The 22,281-nt window shown below is 34.9% G+C and overlaps 3 protein-coding genes across 3 annotated transcripts; all 3 read left to right on the top strand.

Annotated features, from left to right (window-relative positions):
• Positions 1-17,101: 17,101 nt before the first annotated feature.
• Positions 17,102-19,037, top strand: LOC138874099 (uncharacterized). The gene is made up of 5 exons (XM_070152602.1): positions 17,102-17,376; positions 17,501-17,835; positions 18,020-18,100; positions 18,158-18,264; positions 18,477-19,037. Exons 1-5 carry the CDS (start codon positions 17,102-17,104, stop codon positions 19,035-19,037), a joined length of 1,359 nt encoding a protein of 452 aa, XP_070008703.1.
• A 620-nt stretch (positions 19,038-19,657) lies between these two features.
• LOC138874098 (uncharacterized) lies at positions 19,658-20,323 on the top strand. The gene has a single exon (XM_070152601.1). The coding sequence runs from the start codon at positions 19,658-19,660 to the stop codon at positions 20,321-20,323; it is 666 nt and encodes a 221-aa protein (XP_070008702.1).
• A 549-nt stretch (positions 20,324-20,872) lies between these two features.
• Positions 20,873-21,205, top strand: LOC138874097 (uncharacterized). The gene has a single exon (XM_070152600.1). The coding sequence runs from the start codon at positions 20,873-20,875 to the stop codon at positions 21,203-21,205; it is 333 nt and encodes a 110-aa protein (XP_070008701.1).
• The last annotated feature ends 1,076 nt before the right edge of the window (positions 21,206-22,281 follow it).

The raw sequence follows: 22,281 nt of genomic DNA, 5'->3' as shown, positions 1-22,281 counted from the left end.
AGTTTCAAGTTGGAATTTTTAAATTATTTTAAAATCAAAAAGCAAAAAAAAATAAAGCTATAAAAAACGGAAAAAAACAGAAGAAAAACTACCCATTCAAATCGGGGAATAGTTTCAAGTTGGAGTTTTAAAATAATTAAAATAAAAAAAGATCTATCTATCTATAATTAAAAGCAGAAGACAAAAACACCTTATGAAGCCAAATGGCAGAACAATAGAATGACACATGACATAATTAGTTATTAAATTAGTTATTGGTTATTCTTTTTAATTTAAATATATCTAAAAAATAAAAATAATTAAAAAAACTACCATATATATGTATATATGTATGATATATATATATATATATATATATATATATTAATTGGTTACTTTAATTTAATTAATAAATATAGATTTCTTATCTATATCTATATTAATAATTAACTATAATAAAAAAATTAAAAAAATATATATAAAAAATAATTACCCATTCAAATTGGGTGGGAGTAGTTTCAAGTTGGAATTTTTAAATTATATTAAAATCAAAAAGCAAAAAAAAATAAAGCTATAAAAAACGGAAAAAAACAGAAGAAAAACTACCCATTCAAATCGGGGAACAGTTTCAAGTTGGAGTTTTAAAATAATTAAAATAAAAAAAGATATTTTATAATTAACTATAATAAAAAACGAAAATATAAATATATAAGAAAATAACTACCCATTCAAATTGGTAGTTATTTTTAATTATTAATTAGTTATTGGTTATTATTTTTGAATTTAAATATATATAAAAAACGAAAATTAAAAAATACAAAACTACCATATATATATATTGGTTACTTTAATTGAATTAATAAATATAGATATCTTATAATTAACTATAATAAAAAAATCAAAATATAATCTATCTATCTATAATTAAAAGCAGAAGACAAAAGCACCTCATGAAGCCAAATAGCAGAACAATAGAATGACACATGACATAATTAGTTATTGATTATTCTTTTTAATTTAAATATATCTAAAAAATGAAAATAATTAAAAAAACTACCATATATATGTATATATATATATATAATTGGTTATATATATATTAATTGGTTACTTTAATTTAATTAATAAATATAGATTTCTTATCTATATCTATATTAATAATTAACTATAATAAAAAAAAATAAATAATATATATATAAAAAATAACTACCCATTCAAATTGGGTGGGAGTAGTTTCAAGTTGGAATTTTTAAATTATTTTAAAATCAAAAAGCAAAAAAAAAAATAAAGCTATAAAAAACGAAAAAAAAAACAGAAGAAAAACTACTCATTCAAATCGGGGAATAGTTTCAAGTTGGAGTTTTAAAATATAAAAAGATATCTTATAATTAACTATAATAAAAAAACGAAAATATAAATATATAAGAAAATAACTACCCATTCAAATTGGTAGTTATTTTTAATTAATAATTAGTTATTGGTTATTATTTTTGAATTTAAATATATATAAAAAACGAAAATTAAAAAATACAAAACTACCATATATATATATATTGGTTACTTTAATTTAATTAATAAATATAGATATCTTATAATTAACTATAATAAAAAAATCAAAATATAAATATATGTAAAAATAACTACTCATTCAAATTGGGTGGGATTAGTTTAAAGTTGGAGTTTTTAAATTATTTTAAAATAAAAAAAAAACCTATAAAAAACGAAAAAAAAACAGAAGAAAAACTACCCATTCAAATCGGGGAATAGTTTCAAGTTGGAGTTTTAAAATAATTTTAAAATAAAAATAGATATCTTATAATTAACTATAATAAAAAAACGAAAATATAAATATATAAGAAAATAACTACCCATTCAAATTGGTAGTTATTTTTAATTAATAATTAGTTATTGGTTATTATTTTTGAATTTAAATATATATAAAACACCAAAATAAAAAAAAAATACAAAACTACCATATATATATATATGTGTGTGTGTGTGTGTGTGTGTGTGTGTATATATATATATATATATATTGGTTACTTTATTTAAATTAATAAATATAGATATCTTATAATTAACTATAATATAAAAACGAAAATATAAATATATAAAAAAATAACTACCCATTCAAATTGGGTGGGAGTATTTTCAAGTTGGAGCTTTTAAATTATTATTTTTTAAAAGCAAAAAAAAAAGCTATAAAAAACGAAAAAAAGAGAAGACAAACTACCTATCCAAATCGGGAGTAGTTTCAAATGTGAGATTTAAAATAAAAAACGAAATAAAAAAATAATAAATTATCAATTCAAATTGGGGAGTAGTTTTAAGTTGGAGTTTTAAAATTATTTGAAAATAAAAAAACAAAAATAAATAAAAAAAAAAAACTTCAGAGAAAAATATTAAATAACGTAACATGCTAATGAAACTTTCTATTAACAATGTAGTAGCATTAAATATTTGAAAATATAATAAAGAAAAATACATAACAAAAAAGTTATTCGATGTGCTGCCTGTATAAGTCCCGTTAGTTTAACAAAGTTTTTATTTACTAAAATTTAGATAATATTATTAAGAACAACAGAATCTATATATTACTAAAAGGAGTGAAAAAATCTCTTTCGTTAAGCCAAGTGGCAGCCTAAAAAAAAGCCACATGACATAATTAGTTACTAAATTTATTATTTAGTTAATAATTAATTATTGGTTATTCTTTTTGAATTTAAATATATATAAAAAACGAAAATAATAAAAAAAAATATAAAACTACCATATATATGAATATATTCATATATATATATATATATATATATATATATATATATATATATTAATTGATTACTTTATTTGAATTAATAAATATAGATATCTTATAATTAACTATATAAAAAACGAAAATATAAATATAAAAAAAACTACTCATTCAAATTGGGTGGGAGTAGTTTCAAGTTGGAGTTTTTAAATTATTTTAAAATAAAAAAGCAAAAAAAATCTATAAAAAAACAAAAAAAAAAAAGAGAGAAGAAAAACTACCCATTCAAATCGGGGAGTAGTTTCAAGTTGGAGTTTTAAAATAGTTTTAAAATAAAAATAAATATCTTATAATTAACTATAATTAGAAAATAAAAATAAAAATATATAAAAAAGTAACTACCTGTTCAAATTGGGTGGGAGTAGTTTCGAGTTGGAGTTTTTAAATTATTTTAAAATAAAAAAGCTATAAAAACGAAAAAAGAGGAAAAAAAAACTACCCATTCAAATTGGGGAGTAGTTCAAGTTGGAGTTTTAATATAATTTTAATATAAAAAACAAAATTGAAAAAATAATAAATTACTAATTCAAATTGGGGAGTAGTTTTAAGTTGGAGTTTTAAAATTATTTAAAAATAAAAAAATAAAAATAAAGTAATAAAAAAAACTTCAGAGAAAAATATTAAATAACGTAATATGCTAATGAAACTTTCTATTAACAAAGTAATAGTATTAAATATTGAAAGATATAATAAAGAAAAATACATAACAAAAACGTTATTCGATGCGCTGCATGTATAAGTCCCGTTAGTTTAACATAGATTTTATTCACTAAAATTTAGATAATATTATTAAGAACAACAGAATAAAATTTAAAATAAAAAAAATTCAATAGTAATAAATTATATATCTTCTCATATATTACAAAAAGAAAACGAATACTAAATATTGCTTAATATAATAAAGAAAAATAGAACAAAAAAGTTATTCACTGACTATATAAGTACGTTTGATTTAATAGAGATTTCATTATTGAGTATATCGTATTGACAAACAAGATGACAATTGAATTTTATTAAAGTAATACGATCTAATAGGATCAAACAAGCCTGATCCTAATTTAATTTAATTAATATTTTTTAAATATTGACCGCGCATTGTGCGGGTACGACTACTAGTACACCTTGTAAATATGGAAAAAATAAAAGTCAGATTTATTGTTGGCGTAAAAGAAATGTCTTTTTCCAATAAAAATAAATCTGACAGAAAATTCAAGGCGGCGATAATAAGTAGGGTTTCAGAGAGAGGCTCGTGGGCTGGGCTTAGTATAGGGGGTTGAGGAACAGGAATTGGTCCAATTGCTATGAATATAGAAATTTTACCAAGCAATTCTTCTTCTTTAAAGATTTCAATATTTGTTACAACTTTATTTATAAAAAATGTCCATATATTTGAAAATAAGTTGTTTTTTTGGTACAATTGAAAATAAGTTTTATCTTTATATACTTTCATTTAAAATACAGTAGTAGTAAAATATAGAAACGCCAATTTTTACTAATAATATTGAGCCAACACTAGTAAATAATTTTATTTGAAAACAATCGCAACTAGTCTAATTTTGCTATTATAGTATAACTAATCTTAAGATACGCGCATTGCGCGTGTACCCTATCTCAAAGAGTAATATTTTATTGGAAATTAGCTTGAGTTAATAAATGAAAATTAAGAAAAATCATAAGTTCTTATGAATACAATAAATTTATATACTTTGTAAATTAGGTGTTTATTGATATGAGTACACACACAAAACGCGCACCTGGAGATAATGTGTTTGAATTATACATAATTATAAAATAAAAATTAAAGAAAAATTCCTGAAATGATTAATGCCATCCCATTTAGCTAGCTCAATAAATGAAAAAATCTTATCATGTAGAAGTTTTCAAATGTCTTATTATGATTTATGAGGACTTATATATTTCAAAGATACAATAAAATAATGACAATTCATTTAGAATACATTCATACTCCAAATCAATGAGCGCAAATTTAAAAATTTACTTAATATTATTTTTAAATATATTTTGAGTTATAAAATAAGTACTTAAGAAAAATAGTTTAAATTCCTTATGAAGATAATATTGATCCTATTTTGCTAACTTGGTAAAGAACGAATGCCACATTTTCAATGAACCGATTTGCAGGCTTTTAGCTAATAGAAATATCACCTAAGTACTTAAAAATTTCTTTGTTAAACCTTCCTGGCGAAATCACAATTCAGGACTTTCAACATTTTATTTTTCCTTTTATGCTACCTACATTATTATTATTATTATTATTATTATTATTATTATTATTATTATTATTTTAATTTGATATAAAAGGAGAAGAATAATATCAACTGTAAGGGGGAAAAATTGCTAAGTAAATTTTTTATTTACCACCATCTTTTCTCTTTTGATCTAAATGCGTATATGTCTCTTTATTTTGAGGTTTATTCAGTCAAGATTTTTTTTGTTGTTTCTAATAACATTCCATTATAAATTGTGTAATAAATTCCAAATTAAAAATATTAGAAAAAAATTAATTGCAATTCTATTAACATTATATTAATGCTTTATTATTTTTAAACTTAGTATAATATATATATATATATATATATATATATATATATATATATATATATATATATATATATAAATATAAATTTATTCAGTTCGATCAGGTATTTTTTATTTTATTTAAAAAATAAAAAAATTACCCTAAATATTCGTTGCGGTCATAGATTTTTATCGGACCTATAACTTTATCAAGAAAAACCTAATAATCGGTTGGAAAGGTCCTGTTAATTTGGTTTTCAGTTGAGTTTCATAGAATCATTGACATCCCCTATATAAAATCTAATGGGAACGTCTTGTTTATTTTCATAAAAACCAAATTTTAATTTTTTAATTTTTAAATAATATTTTTATTTTAGGTAAAATAGAAAGGAAAAAAACACACGATATTGTCTTGTTTGCTTAGAACTTTTTGAACATCTTTGTTCACTTGGCCTAGAAATTTTAGGAGCTTTTTGAATTTTCTTGCTATCATATCCTTCTTCACAATAATAGTAATCTTATTATTTTTAATTTGATAAATTAGGAAGTATTTAATAAATACATTTTAATTGATTTAATAATCATAAATATTAGGAATAAAAATATGGGAAATTATGATTTTGTTACCTAATTCGGGTAAGGAAAGAATTTATATAAGGTAAAAAGAAAAATTGATTTTAAAGAAGGAAAGATTTAAAAGTTTAATTAATTTTAAAATTTTAAATATTAGGAAAAATAAATAAATGACAAATTTGTGCAATCAAGATGTGCTTAATATCTAGTAAAGAAATATTTCGGATTTGATAAAAAACTATCTTATTCAATATGGACTATAATTTGAAAGAAATATTTTATCTTTTAAAGAGTATAAGTAAGTCCACTTTTGTTTTCTAGATTCAAGCAAACATGACGAGTTAATGCCAACTAAACAGCGCTTTAGAATGATCTAATGATCTTTCCAACAGGGAAAATTAACTTGAAGTAGTTTCAAACGTTGAGAAAAATAATTATAGAATACGCATGCTTTGCGCAATCAGACTCACATGATATAGAATACGTTTTGTCAAAATTATATTGCATTATAACATTGCAATAAGTAAGGATTTATATAAGATTATAAAATCTTATTTGATTTTAACTTCCTACGTGGTAGTTTAAATAAGGAAATATTCAATAACCTAAATTTACTTGACTTCAAATTCTAAATATTAGAAAAATAATTAAATTACAATTTTATCCAATATAAAATCTATTGTTAAAGGGTAAAAAAGGCGAACGATATTTCGCTAAAGGCCTTCGTGCTTTTAATATAGTATAGATTTGATTTTGGAAGTTACCAATGGACTAATAATGCCCTATTAAACATCGATGTCCAATATTCGTATTGGAGTCCAATTATATTCGATTTTGCGTCGCGTTAATGTCTATTTAAGCGGGAAGCGTTCCCTAATCGGATTTTTTTCATACTCATAGCTCGAGTCCAAAACATGTGGTTAAAGGTGAAGTGATCTTATCCATCCTAGCATAACTGATGTTACTAACTTCTACGCATTGATAGAACGTGAGAATAACATATAAAAAACCTCTCTAAGTTATATTCCTAAACAATAGTTATATTCCTATACAATAGTTATATTCCATCAAGACTATTCTACGAGTTTTGGAAACTTTTCCTAAATGCTTGTAGCCTCCTGTTTATAAGTATGGCGCGCTTCATACACATAAACAAGACTCTACTAACACGGCTTCATAGACCCTTAGGACTCCATAAACCTGAGGTTCTGATACCAAGTTTGTCACGACCCATTTTCTGAACAAGCCGGGACCGACACTCGATCACTAAACATGACCGAGCGAGCCATCTCTGCTTATCAAATCTATTATAACTCCAAACTTTATATGCAACAAGGCAATACTCCAACCAAATACTTTTGATTAATGTAAATATTTAAATAAATTAACTCCAAAACTTTATTCGTAATAACTACTAAATTTATGCTAAGTTATTATAAAAAAACATCTGAATCTTAACACGTTGACTATGTCTATGAATCCTCTACTAATAAACTGACGCACTGCTCAGGACATGAGATTTCCTGGCCAGTTCTCTAAGTAACAAAGAAATAACTAAATAAAGATGACTCTAAGGAATACTCCACGAACAAAGCGGAGCTCACCAATAGCACTGGAAGAGAAGGAAGTCCTAACTCGTAGCCTGCTCACCTGCAAATCCGGTTCCTACGTTGTGACGAAGACCAACGTAGGTTCCTAAAAGAGAACGTCAGTACCATCCATTGTACTCAGTGAGTCTCAACAACAGGGGGCGAAACTTTAATAACATATACATTATGAGCAAAGGTTCTAAATGCATGTAAAACATAAAACTTATAAGAATAATTCTAAATAATCGCAAAACAGCAGTTTTTGAATATTCTAAAAGAAATTCTTTTCTTTTTCTTTCTTAAAAAAATATACTTCACTTTATACTTTGGGAATTTAAACTATTCTAACTTAATTCTGTTTCAGTCACCATGTGATCGGCACGGGTTCGATCCCAACCTGATCGAATAGGCCCAATCCACGAGGTGTCACTCGCTTCATGGTTCTCAGCGCTCATCTCTCATACCTTAGCATGGCTAAGTAAATTCTTAGCAACGAGACCCTCGGCTCGTGTGCTCCCAACTTTGGCACAAGTAGTTTCAGGAAGTCAACGCCTTGGTCAGGACCCTAGGCCTGGACGATGACCCCTTCTCAGAATAAAAGATACTCCCAAAAATCTTTTCTTTCTAAAACTTCTTCTTGTGACTTCGCAAGTCTAAATCTTTTATACATACTCACATTGGTATCCTTAAATGTAAGGCATGACATAAGAATGGAATAAACATTCAAAAGTATTTATAAAGATTCTTGATCCTTCATGAATTTTAAACATGAAGATGGCATATAAGAATAACATAAAAATCTGAAATTTATGCACATAAATCTAAATAATCATCTAAACTTTAGCTAGAAAATAATTCTAAGCTAATAGGCACTTACTACTCTAATTAAGTATATATTAACTATTTTATGCACTTCATCAAACACCTTGTGTGCGTGCATTTGTGAGTTAAACTACTTTAGTAAAGGGTTATATCAACTCACCTCAAAACTCCTTGAGCCAATACGTAGACCCTAGTCCAATTTATACCCGTCAAACAATCGATTCTATAACAACCAGTGCATTTTAATCAATTTTAAAGTTTCATATCTAAACATGGAATTTACTGTTGATATAGAGGAAGAAGGGAATTAACTAATCATTTCTTACCTGTTACTACTTTAGGATGATTGACAATATGAAATTTTATATACCTGAGTTCAAGAATAAGTGAGTTATAATGAACCCTAGAATTTTTCCGTGCCTGAGCAATTCCTGGCTGCCTCAGTTCGTAAGGCTTTAAACGTTTTCTATGCCTGGCGTGAATAAACAGAACATTAGTTCTGTATTGCATTAAGGCTTTAAGCCTTTGCTTTTTGAATGACACACGTTTCTTACCCTTTCCAAGGCTTTAAGCCTTTTTTTTTTTATGTTTTATTATTTTTGTCTTTTTGTTTTGTTTTGCCTTAACTAATAATTAATGATACCCACTTTTAAATATTACTGATATTAAAATTATTAATATTTCCCTAATTGTATATCCAATTATTTAAGTGTATTTATACACACACACACACACACACACACACACATATATATATATATACATATATATATATATATATATTTCACTATAGGCAAGATAAAATAATAGTAATAATAATAATTCAGTTCTATAATTAGCATATCTTGAAACTTTTATAAATTTGAGGAGTGTTACAGGTTTGATAAACGTTTTGATCAAAAGCGGAATTCAGAAGATTTTGGAACATTAGGCTTGAATTCGATGTGATTTGGTGGATTTGATGTTGTTTGAGGTGTTTTGAAGATTGATATATGTTTGGATAGTGGTATATTACTTGCTTGTGCTTTTGGTTGAGGTCCCGGGGTCCTTGGAGTATTTTCGGATGGTTGTCGGAAAGTTAGGAGTTGGGAGTGTGCAGCTGAAGTTTTAGGACTACTGTCATAACCGCATCTGCGGTTGGAAGGCCGCAGACGCGACCCCCGCAGATGCGAAAGCTAGCCGCAGAAGCAGCCAAAGAGGGCATCAACTGGAACCGCAGTAGCGGTTAAGGAAGCGCACATGCGATATCACAAGTGTGGGATTTGCATCGCATATGCGTGACTTGGACTTTAACTGAAAACCGCAGATGCGGTGGGCTAGGCCTTATAAGCGGGACTGCAGAAGCGGAAAATGGGCCGCAGGTGTGAAAACCCTGGGCCAGAAGGTATAAAAGATTTCCTTCGCGAATTTTTGGTTATTCCACCATTTCTAAGATGACTTTGGAGCTTTTTAGGAGATTTTGAAGAGGGATTCAAGGGATAACGTTTGGAGGTAAGATTTTTGAACCTAATAATCGATCCTATGGCATTATTTTACTGATTTAGCTTGAAATTAATGAAAATTAAGGGTTACAAATTTGAGAATTAGGGCTTGGTATTAGAGACCTTGACTTGAGGATTTGAGAGACCATTTGTGACTGGATTTTGGGACTTTTGATATGAATGAACTCGTGGGGAGATAAGGAGTTGACTGATATAAATTTTATCAAATTCTGAGACGTGGGCCCAGGGGTCGGGTTTTGGTTAATTTCAGGATTTGCGTGGTATTTTGATTACTTTCGATTGGGCTTTATTCCCTTAGAACATTTTTGATGGTTATGTACTAATTTCGGTAAGATTTGGAGCATCCAGAGGCTGATTCGAGAAGCAAAGGCATCACGGGCTAGAGTTTGGACCGGATAGAGGTGAGTAATGATTATAAATGTTGTCTTGAAGGTATAAAACCCCAGATTTCACATCGTTGTGCTATTTTGAGGTGACGCACATGTTTGATGACGAGCGTGGGGTTATGCACCGTTGGGGATTGTGACTTAGTCCATCCCGTATGACTGTTTTACCGTGTATTTGATTGAAAACTGTTTGCTATCATCATGTTTTGGGCTGAATGCCATATTTGGGCCTCGTGCCAACTGTTTTGGACCCTTAGGGGATTTTTACTACCTTTTCTCACTATTTTGACTTTATACTTGTACTTAGTCATGCTATATTCCATTGTTTTCATAACTCAACCATGTTTACTTTGTTTTGACATCTTAAATGATATTTTGAGCTGAGTATCATGTTTTACTGTGCCAGAGTGGCTTTTAGAGATTTCTGACTGAGTAGGGCCGAGGGCCTGTGTAGTGAGGATTATTATGGGATCGGGCTGCACGCCGCAACAGTGTTGTACTGATGATGATTATGAGGCCGAGGGCCTGAGTTGTACGCCACAAGGTGGCTTGATATGAGGCATAGAGCATGTATTATGCCACGAGATGACTTGATATTACACTTGGGCCGTAAAGGGCCCCTCTTGGAGTCTGTACACCCCAGTGAGCACAGGTACCCAGTGTGATATATGATATAGCCCGAGGTGCTGGTGTTGTTCCATGTTATTGCTCGAGGGGATGATTTTATGTGTTTATATTTTCTCGCTTCTTTTCATTTACTTGTTTAACTATTATAAAGGTGTTTTAAAGAAGCTTATACTGAACTAAGGTGTTTTATAAGATTTCACTGTTTTATTGCATTGTATTAGTGTTTACACTCCCTCTTTTAGCATGTTATTGTGTTTTACATGATTTCTTATCGCTTAGTCTTCATTTATTTTTATTACTCACTGAGTTTGAGTACTCACTTTACTCCCTGCATCCTGTGTGCAGATTCAGGAGCTTCGAGTCTTGCCAATGAGGGTTGATTGCTCCCAACAGGCTATTCGGAGTCCACTAGGTAGCTGCTCGGAGTTCGAAGCCCAGTGTTGCTCCCTCCTATCTTACTTTCTGTTTCTAGTTTTTTAATAGGTTGTATAAACTCTTTCAAACTCTTAGACACATGTTTAGATGCTCATGACTGGTGACACCCCGATGTCGGGCTGTGTTGTTTTCCGCAAATTGTACTAGTTCACTTTTATTTTGGGATTATTAGCATATTAATGACTTAAATTATGTTATTATAATTGTTTAAAATGAATTAGGTGTTTTTTCGGCTGGCCTCGTCTTCAGAAAGGCGTCATCACGACCGGGTCTGGGTGTAGGGTCGTAACAAGTTGGTATCAGAGCCTAGGTTACATAGGTCTCACAAGTTATGAGCAGGTTTAGTAGAGTCTTGCGGATCGGTACAGAGATGTCTGTATTTATCCTCGAGAGGCTGTAGAACCTTTAGGAAACTTCATATTCTTGAAATTCTTGTCATGCGAATCTATTGATCCGAGTACTAAACTTTTGTTATTCTATTCTCTCACAGATGGTGAGAGCACGTGCTATCGGTCAGGATAGACGACCACTAGTACTACCAGCTGTGGCCACTAAAGGCCGGGGATGCGGTCGAGGCCATGGTAAGGGTAGGGGTGTGGCCCACATAGTAGCTAGGGTAGCACCTACAAATCCACCAGCCGCCCCAGTTCACGATCAGGTTCCAGTTGTGGATGCTCCAGCAGCACTATCTCAGGCACAAGTTGTGCCCATTGTGATTCCAGGTCTTCTGGAGGCCCTGGCTCAGATTGTATCAGTATGCACTGGCCTAGTTCAGGCGGTCTCAGTTATTACAGCCGCAATTACTTCTCAGGCTGGGGGAGGCACTCAGACTCCCATCGCTCGCACACCTAAGCAGGTCGTGCAGGGACTTCAGACACCGGGGCACCTCTAGCCCAGCCGGTTGTAGCTGCTCAGGACTAGGTAGCTCCTGCCATGCCAGAGGACGAGCAACGCAGGTTGGAGAGGTTTGGTAGATGCCCAGGGTTTCTTGGACAAGTGTTAGAGGATTCTTCGTCTAGCGGGGTCGCTTTCACTACCTTTCAGTTTTCTGGAGCTGCCTTCACTTGGTGGGAGGCTTATGAGAGGTGTAGGCCTGTTAGTGCAACACCACTTACCTGGCAGCAGTTCTATGTTCTCTTTTTGGAAAATTATGTGCCACAGTCTCGTAGAGAGGAGCTGCACAAGCAGTTCGAGTGGTTGCGTCAGGGAGATTTGACTGTGACGTAGTATGATATGAGGTTCTAGGAGTTAGCTCGCCATGCTGTTTGGTTGGTTCCTACAGAGAGAGAGATAGAGAGGATTAGAAGGTTCGTTGATGGCCTCACATATCAGCTTCGTATTCTTATGACCAGGGAGAGGGTGTCTGGTTCTACTTTTGAGGAGGTTGTTGACATTTCTCGTGATATTGAGTCAGTTCGTCGCCAGGAGAGAGATGAGAGGGAGGCCAAGAGGCCTCAAGGATCTGGTAGTTATGGTGGTGCTCCTTCGAGGGGTCAGTTTTAACACGGCAGAGGCCGTCCATTCAGGCATGCTCAGCCAGCTTGCCCAGTTTATCGTGGGGCGTCATCGGGTCATGGTTCTCACAGTTCTTATTAGGGCCAGTCATCACTTAGTGCCCTTCCAGCTCAGAGTTCGTCCGGTGCTCCATCAGTTTAGGGTTCTTCTATGCCAGGTGCATCTGCTAGTCATTTCGGTGCTAGGAGTTCCCTTCAGTCCCTGTCTCCAGCACCCGAGAGTTGCTATGAGTGTGGAGATATGGGTCATATATGGAGGTAGTGTCCTCATCGTCTTGGGGGTTCATCTCAGCAGAGGAGTTGGCCATCGGCTTCAGCACCAGTTACTTCACCACCACCCACCCACCTAGCTAGGGGTAGAGGTCAGTCAGCTAGGGGACGCCCTAGAGGGGGAGGTCGATTAGGTGCCGGTCAGGCCTATTTATATGCACTTCCAACTAGACCCGATGCTATTGCTTCAGATGTTGTGATCATAGGTATCGTCTCAGTCTGTCGCAGAGATGCCTCTGTATTATTTGATCCCAGTTCCACTTATTCTTATGTGCCATCATACTTTGCTCGTTATTTGGATATGCCCCGTGAGTCTCTTGTTTCATCGGTTCGTGTATTTACTTCGGTGGGCGATACTGTTGTTATAGACCGTGTGTACCGGTCATGTGTGGTGACTATTGGGGGTCTGGAGACCCGAGTGGATCTATTGTTGTTATGTATGATAGACTTTGGTGTTATATTGGGCATGGATTGGCTATCTCTGTGTCGTGCTATTTTGGATTGTCATGCTAAGACAATGATATTATCTATGCCGTGTGTGCCATGGATTGAGTGACGAGGTTCGACTGATCATGTTCCCAGTAGGGTAATTTCATTCTTGAAGGCCCAGCATATGGTTGGGAAGGGTTGTCTTTCATATCTAGCCTTTGTGAGGGATGTCGGTGCAGAGACTCCTAGTATTGATTCTGTTCCTGTTGTGAGGGATTTTCCTGACGTGTTTCTTGCAGACCTGTCGGGCATGCCACCGGACATGGATATTGATTTTGGTATTGATTTGGTGCTGGGCAATCAGCCCATTTCTATTTCGCTATATCGTATGGCACCAGCGGAGCTGAAGGAGTTAAATGAGTAGCTTCAGGAACTCCTTGATAAGGGGTTCATTCGGCCTAGTGTGTCGCCTTGGGGTGCGCCAATTCTATTTGTGAAGAAGGATGGCACTATGAGGATGTGCATTGATTATAGGCAGTTGAACAAAGAAACAATTAAGAAAAACTATTCTTTGCCTCATATCAATGATTTGTTTGACCAGCTTCAGGGAGCGAGAGTGTTCTCCAAGATTGATCTCCGTTCAGGTTATCACCAGTTGAAGATCAGAGACTCGGATATTCTTAAGACAGCTTTCAGGACCCGATATGGTCATTATGAGTTCTTGGTGATGTCTTTTGGGCTGACCAATGCCCCAACAACGTTCATGCATTTGATGAACAACGTGTTTCGACCTTATCTCGACTCGTTTGTCATAGTCTTCATTGATGATATTCTGATATACTCACATAGTCAGAAGGAGCATGCAGAGCATTTGAGATTTGTGTTGCATAGATTGGAGGAGGAGCAACTTGATGTTCCGGAGATTTCAACACATTTAACACAAATTGCTTAGATTTTAGCTTGTTTTAAATGCAATTATCTTTTATATTTATGTAATTTTAATGTTTTGCAGTGTATGAGGTTTAAGGACCCAAGAACATGGAAATGAAATCAAAAAGCTGCAAAAGGACAAGAAAAGGGCAAAATGCGGTCGCAGATGTGAGAATGCGGACCGCAAATCCAACATGGGGACCACATATTGCTTAGAGGAACTGCAAAGCCAAACAGTCTGTTGGCCAAATTCAAGCGCAAGAAATGCGGTCCATTATGCGATTGCATAACAGGTTTGCGGGCCACATAATGGATCACAAACTCGCTGTAGAAGTTGCTGAAGCTGGAAATATAGTGACATTATGCAGTCGCAAATCAACAATGCGGACCGCATAACCAAGATGCGACGACTACCTGGAAACTAGGATTCGAAGATACAATAGCTTTGACGAGAATGCGGACCGCATGTCTGTTATGCGACAGATATGCGGTCGCATAATCAACTTGGAGGGGCATTTTTGTCCGAAATTGGTCCCCGAGTTTTAGCCCACTATAAATGGATTTATTAGGGTTTTGTGGGGGTATCTTGTCTGGTTTTTGAGCTATGTTCCATCCTTTGAATATTCCTCTCTTTTGGAAGCTTTAGGAGTGAAGAATCTTGCACTTTGTAAGCTTTATGACATTTAATATTTTCATCTTTTTGTATTTTAGCATGAGCAGCTAACTTTAAATACTAAGGTTGTGGACCCTAAATGGGTGTTATGTTAATGAGTATTTAACATTGAATATATATATAATGGTTGGTTAATATATATTTATTTCTCATTCTTCAGTTATTGTTGGTGGTTGCAAATATTAACAAGAGTCATTAAACTCTTTCTTTACTTGGAAAAGTGAGTTAGAGTTTGGTAGAAGTAAATATCAAAGACTCAAGGCTTTAAACCTTGTTTAATAGAATCGCTTAGGAATAAGTGGGTTTTATTTTAGCATAAATTGATTGCTCTTAATTGCAACTCTTTTATATTTGAAAAAATCATAAAGAGGAAATACTACCCAACTATTGAAAAATATTGGGTAGTCATTTAGAAATCATTTGCATATCTAAAGAACCTTCCATTAGAAATATATTATATTAACACCGATAGCTCTACATTTCATTGAAGGGGACACAACCTTGGTTTCCTTAGTCAAATTATTTACATTCTCAATGTTACAATTAGTTATCTCTTCAAATCACAATCATATCATACTCTTGTTACGATTAACAGAATAGAATTATGACCTAAGTCAAGTAGCACACTACTCGACTAACCTTTTCATGCCTATTCCCTATGGGATTCGACCCCAACCTTGTTGGGTTATTATATCTGACACCGACCTCCTTACACTATTTAATTAAAGTGTAATTTGAGCGTATCAAATTTTGGCGTCGTTGCCGGGCAATACGGTTTTGAAATTACTAATTAGTGTGTGCTTTGCTTTACGTCTTATTCTATTCCATCACACTTTGCTTGTTTTGCTTGGTGTTGATAGGAAGACATGGCCGAATATGAGGAAGAAATGGAAGAAAATCCTTTTGCGGACATAGGTGAGTACATTGAGGATACAAATGCTATTGTACCTCCGGTTGTTGGTGCTGCAACTTTCAAAATGGAACATGATTTAATCCTAATGCTCAAAGCGGAGGGGTTTTTCAGGAATTTCACTGATGATGATCCGACACAACATCTTAGAAACTTCTTGGGTGTGTGTGCGATGCATAAGCATAACAACGTCTCAGATGATGCCCTAAGGTTGAGAGTGTTCAAGTACTCACTAGTTGGGGACGCAAGGAAATGGCTTCAAAATATGCTACCAAATTCCATTCATTCTTGGCTTGAACTTGTCCGAGCATTCTTAGCTAAATGGTTCCCGCAAAGTAAGAAATCTGAGCTCCGGGATAAAATTTTCTTTTTCAAGCAAGTACCGGGAGAACATCTACATAAGGCATGAGATCGATTCAAGTTATATGGTTAGGTCTCCCAATCATAGTTTTCCAGATTCTATCTTGTTGGAGAAATTCTACATGGGGTTAGATCCTATGAACCAATCTATAGCCAAGAATGCAGCTGATGGATCTTTTATGGAGAAAACATTTGCAAGGGTCACACAAATCCTTGACAAAATGGCACAACATAATCAAGCTTGGAACTCAGAGGACACCACAGGTGGAATTGCATATGGTTCTCCCTCTTTGACCACCATGATTAAGGAGAATCAAGAAAGAGATCAAGTAATTGCAGGGCTTGCCACCAATGTCAATGTGTTGACAAAACTGTTCACTGAAAGCCAAACGAAGAAGGTAAATGTGGTGGAAGATGTGTAACCATCATCAAGTGAAGATTATGAGGAAGCCAACTATGTCAACAACTCTCAAAGAGGCTATCAAAGGCAACAATACCAAGGTCAAGGACAACAAAATCAATGTAGGCCTAACCTGCAAGGGCAAGGCAACCAACAATGGCGAAATGACCAAGGTGGCTCAAATCAAGGAAATTGGAATAACAACAACAACTTCTCAAATCAGAGTTCAAACCCTTATGTTCCTCCAAAGGGTTAATATTCAAATCAAGGTTCCTCAAATGATTCCAAGTTGGAAAGCATACTTGAACGGGTATTGCAAAATCAAGAGAAGTCTGACACTTCTATGAGGAATATGACCGAGCTTGTTGGCTCTCATACTGCATCTATTCAAAAATTGGAGATGCAAATGAGAGATCTCTCTAGGGAACAAAATCCAAAGCAAAAGGGAATACTTCCTAGTGACACAATTGCGAACCCAAAGAGTAGTGGGAGTGGCCCAACTTCTCATATCATGGCAATTACTACTCAGAGTGGGAAGGTACTACAAGGAGAGAGTGAACAAGTGGTTGAAGTAGAAGAGTCCGAGAGGTTGAGGTTGAAGAGCCAAGTGTTGTTGAAGTTGAAAAGGTTACAGAATAGTTGAAAGTGAAGAAGTAAATCGGGAAGAGGTAAAGGAAAAGGTAAAAGAGACACCAAAAACTCTAACACCTATTCCTAAACCTCCTCCTTCATTCCCTCAAAAACTTGCTAGGAAGGTTGATGATAGCAAACTCGAAAAGTTCTATGACATTCTCAAGCAGTTATCGGTGAATATTCCATTTGTGAAAGCATTTCAAGAGATGTCGGGTTTTGCTAAATATTTGAAAGACTTGATCACCAAGAATAGAACCACCAAGAATAAAGTGGTGAATATGACTCACCGGGTTAGTTCCATCATTACAACATCCACTGTTCAAAAGAAAGAAGACTCGAGAGCTTTCACCATTCCATGTACTATTGGGGCACATGATTTTGCAAGAGCCCATTATGATAATGGGACTAGCATCAACTTAATACCTCTTGCCATTTACAAGCAAGCAGGGTTAGGTATGCCAAGGCCCATAAATATGAGATTGAAAATGGCTGATCGTTCCATAAAGAGACTGGTGGGAATTATTGTTGATGTGCTTGTAAAAGTGGGACAGTTTCATTACCCGCCGATTTCATAATCCTTGATTGTGCAGTTGACAAAGAAATCCCTATCATCTTGGGAGACCATTCCTTGCCACAGGAAGAGCACTAATGGATTCGGAACGGAATGAGATCAAATTCTGTATGAATGATGAAGAGGTTACATTCCAAGAAAGCAAGGGTATGAAACTACCACATGAATATTAAAGCATCTCGGTGATTGATGTTGTTGATGAAGTGGAAGACGCAGTTGAAATGAAGATGGAAGAACAATGCCTCGGTGTGGCATTGGTGGCTATTTTGGTAAACTTCAATGGTGAAGATATAGAGGGATATATGGAATCAGTCAATGCATTGGAGGGGCTTAGGTCCTACACTTATGCTCCGAAGAAGCTCTCTCTCGACTTGGAGAATAGAGCCACTCCTCCCGCAAAGCCTTCTATATTGAGCCACCACAACTAGAACTCAAACCACTTCAACCACACTTGAGGTATAAATTTCTTGGCTCAAATGATACTCTACTGGTAATCATTTCTTCTTTGTTGAATGATGTGTAGGTAGAACAACTGTTAGATGTCTTGAAGGAACATAAGCAAGCTATTGGGTGGACAATTGCGGACATCGGAGGGATTCCCGCTGGAATTTGCGAACACAAGATCCAATTGGAGAATGAGACTAAACCAAGTGTGGAGCATCAACGACGATTGAACTCGACCATGCAGGAGGTGGTAAAGAAAGAAATAATCAAGTGGTTGGATGCCGAGATAGTCTACCCCATTGCCGATAGTTCTTGGGTGAGCCCGGTGCAATGTGTGCCACAAAAGGGAGGCATGACCGTGATTGAAAATGATAAAATTGAGCTCATACCAACAAGAACGGTGAATGGATGGACGGTGTGTATGGATTATCGGAAGCTCAACAGTGCCACGTGCAAAGATCATTTCTCTATGCCTTTTATTGATCAAATGCTTGATCGGCTAGCAGGAAGGTCATTCTATTGCTTTCTTGATGGATATTCCGGTTACAACCAAATCAACATAGCATTGGAGGACCAAGAGAAGACAACATTCACTTGCCCTTATGGAACTTTTGCCTTTATTCGGATGTTGTTTGGTTAGTACAACGCTCCGGCTAGTTTTCAAAGATGCATGATGTACATCTTCTCAGACATGGTAGAGTATTTTCTAGAGGTTTTCATGGACGACTTCTCAGTGGTAGGTGAGTCTTTTGAGCATTGTCTTAACAATCTTAGACAAGTGCTCAAGAGATGTGAGGAGACCAACCTTGTGCTTAACTGGGAGAAATGCCACTTCATGGTGGATAAAGGTATTGTCTTGGGTCATAAAATTTCAAAACATGACATAGAGGTTGACCGGGCAAAGATCGAGATCATTTCCAAGCTTCCTCCACTTATTTCAATTATAGGTGTCCGAAGTTTCTTGGGGCATGACGGATTCTATAGGCATTTCATTAAGGATTTTTCCAAAATTGCAAATCCTATATGCAAACTCCTTGAGAAAGATGCAAAATTTGTGTTTGACGAGAAGTGCCTCAAAGCCTTTGAGGAATTGAAACAAAAGCTCACCACGACATCTATTATTGTCCCACCGGATTGGTCTCTTCCATTAAAACTCATGTGTGACGCCAATGGTATAGCTATTGGGTAGTGCTTGGCCAACGACATAACAAGGTTCTCCACCCAGTCTATTATGCAAGCAAGACACTCAGTGGCACGCAAATGAACTATACGGTGACTGAGCAAGAACTTCTTGCCATTGTCTATGCCTTTGAGAAGTTCCGGGCATATTTGTTAGGATCCAAGGTGATAGTGTACCCAGACCATGCTGCTCTTCGCTATCTTATGGAAAAGAAGGATGCAAATCCTAGCTTGATTCGGTGGGTTCTGTTGTTGCAAGAATTTGACTTCGAAGTCAAAGATAGAAAAGGGACGGAAAATCAAGTGGTGAATCATTTATCAAGGCTTGAAGAGGCAGGGAGACCAAAGGAAGATCTTGGAATCAACGATGCTTTCCCGGATGAACACATATTGGCATTATCTAACACTTTTGCTCCTTGGTACGCCGATATTGCCAACTACTTGGTTAGCGACCTTATTCCAGATGGATTGGAAGCTTATCAGAAGAAGAAGTTTTCGAGAGATTGTCGGCAGTACTATTGGGAAGAACCATTCTTGTTCCGTGTTTGTTCTGATAACATCATCAGAAGGTGTGTTCTAGAAGAGGAGATTATGTCAATTCTAAAGGCATGCCACGACTCACCGGTCGGGGGTCACCATGGGGGAAATCGAATGGCGGCAAAGGTGCTTGAATGTGGTTATTATTGGCCGTCGATTTATCATGATGCCAATCAAATGGTCAAGGCTTGTGACCAATGTCAAAGTTAAGGATCAATCTCCAAGAGTCATGAAATGCCAATGCACTTTGTGATGGAGATAGAGATCTTTGATGTGTGGGGAATTGATTTTATGGGCCCCTTTGTGAGCTCTTATGGTATGAAATATATCTTGGTGGCTGTGGACTATGTGTCCAGATGGGTTGCAACAATTGCCTTACCAAACAACGAGGCAAGGAGTGTGACCACATTCTTAAAGAAAAACATATTCACGCGATTTGGCACTCCTAGAGCCATTCTTAGTGATGGTGGGTCTCACTTCTGTAACAAGGTTTTCACGGGGCTACTAGAGAAATATGGCATCAAGCACAAGGTGGCCACACCTTATCATCCCCAATCAAGTGGCTAAGTTGAAGTTTCCAACTGGGAGATAAAGAATATTCTAGCAAAGACTGTTAATGCAAATAGGACCGACTGGTCAAGGAAGCTAGATGCGTTGTGGGCATACCGCACGGCGTACAAAACCCCTATTGGCATTTCTCCATATCGGTTAGTCTTCGACAAGGCTTGTCATCTACCCGTATAACTGGAGCACAAAGCCATGTGGGCTTTAAAAAGGTTAAACTTGGACTGGGCTGAAGCTGCAAATTTGAGGTTAACACAACTCAATGAAATGGAGGAATTCCGTTTCCATGCATATGAAAGTGCAGCTGTGTACAAAGAAAGGATGAAGTTCATTCACGACAAAAAGATCTTGAAAAGGGAGTTCAAGTCGGGTGACTTGGTTTTGCTCTTCAACTCAAGGCTCAAATTATTTTCGGGCAAGCTCAAATCAAAATGGTCCGATCTGTTCAAGGTGGTAGATGTCTCCCCTTTTGGAGCTGTGGAATTAGAATCGGAGGATGGGCTCCGAATCTTCAAAGTAAATGGCTAGCGAGTCAAGCACTACTTGGGCACAGATGGAGAAAAACACTTGGTGGAACAGTTGGCTCTCAAAGATGGTCCACGCACGACCAATGAGTGAACCCAAATAAAGGCCAACTTCGTCCTGCCGCGACGTTAAATCAAGCGCTTCATAGGAGGCAACCCATGTGTGGTAATATCCTTTTTGTCCTTTAAATTTTAACTTTTGTTAAATAGATTTAATTGAGCAATTTAAAGTATGTGTTTGAGTGCAGGTGATTCAAAAGATCATAACACAGGGTAAAATTACGTGTAAAAGGGAAGAAAAGTCACCATGGGCAGTCTACTACACATATGCGGTCGCATTTTAACTATGCGGACCACATAGTGGTCGCAAACCTGGGCATTTTGTTTGGAAAATATTGATGGTAGAAATGCGGCGAGGACGTGCACTTTGTGGACTGCATTTCAGTTATGCGATCGCACAAGTGCACCACATTGTGTCCATAAGAAGCTCAAGTTGAAACCACCGCATAACACTTATGCGGTCGCATAAGGTGTTATGCGGTGACTTATCCACTGCAAAATTCACAGATAAGTGTCGCACCTCCTTTTTCCGCGCCCGCGAGGGTGCGTAGGGAGTTTTCTCCAATTAAAGGACAGTCGAAACGGCATTGGTTTATTTGTTTCAGAGTCGCCACTTAGGAATTTTAAGGCGTCCCAAGTCACCAGTTTTAATCCCTGAATTGAGGAGAATATGACTCTGTTTGTTATTCTGCGAACCAAAAATCCTGAGTAAGGAATTCTGTTAATCCGGAAGAAGGTGTTAGGCATTTCCGAATTCCATGGTTCTAGCATGGTCGCTCAACTGTTTTTATTCTTGGCTTAATTATCTTGATTTTACTAAATACATTTTTTATTGCATGATTTTGTTACCGCTTTTATTTAGATTGTTTACAATTATATAAACGAATTACGCGTACGTATACTCGTATTATATACCTTTTATAATCATAAAGAATCATGCCACGCATACGTGTACATAAAAAGGTTGATAATATTTTTTATATTTTTATTATAAAAAAAATCATACGTTCGAAGTTAGAA

The sequence above is a fragment of the Nicotiana sylvestris genome, chromosome 7, assembly GCF_000393655.2.
Source record: "Nicotiana sylvestris chromosome 7, ASM39365v2, whole genome shotgun sequence".
In the NCBI taxonomy this organism is placed as follows: domain Eukaryota; kingdom Viridiplantae; phylum Streptophyta; class Magnoliopsida; order Solanales; family Solanaceae; genus Nicotiana; species Nicotiana sylvestris.
The sequence above is the reverse complement of the archived record's forward strand: the minus strand, read 5'-3'. Positions and strand labels throughout refer to the sequence as shown.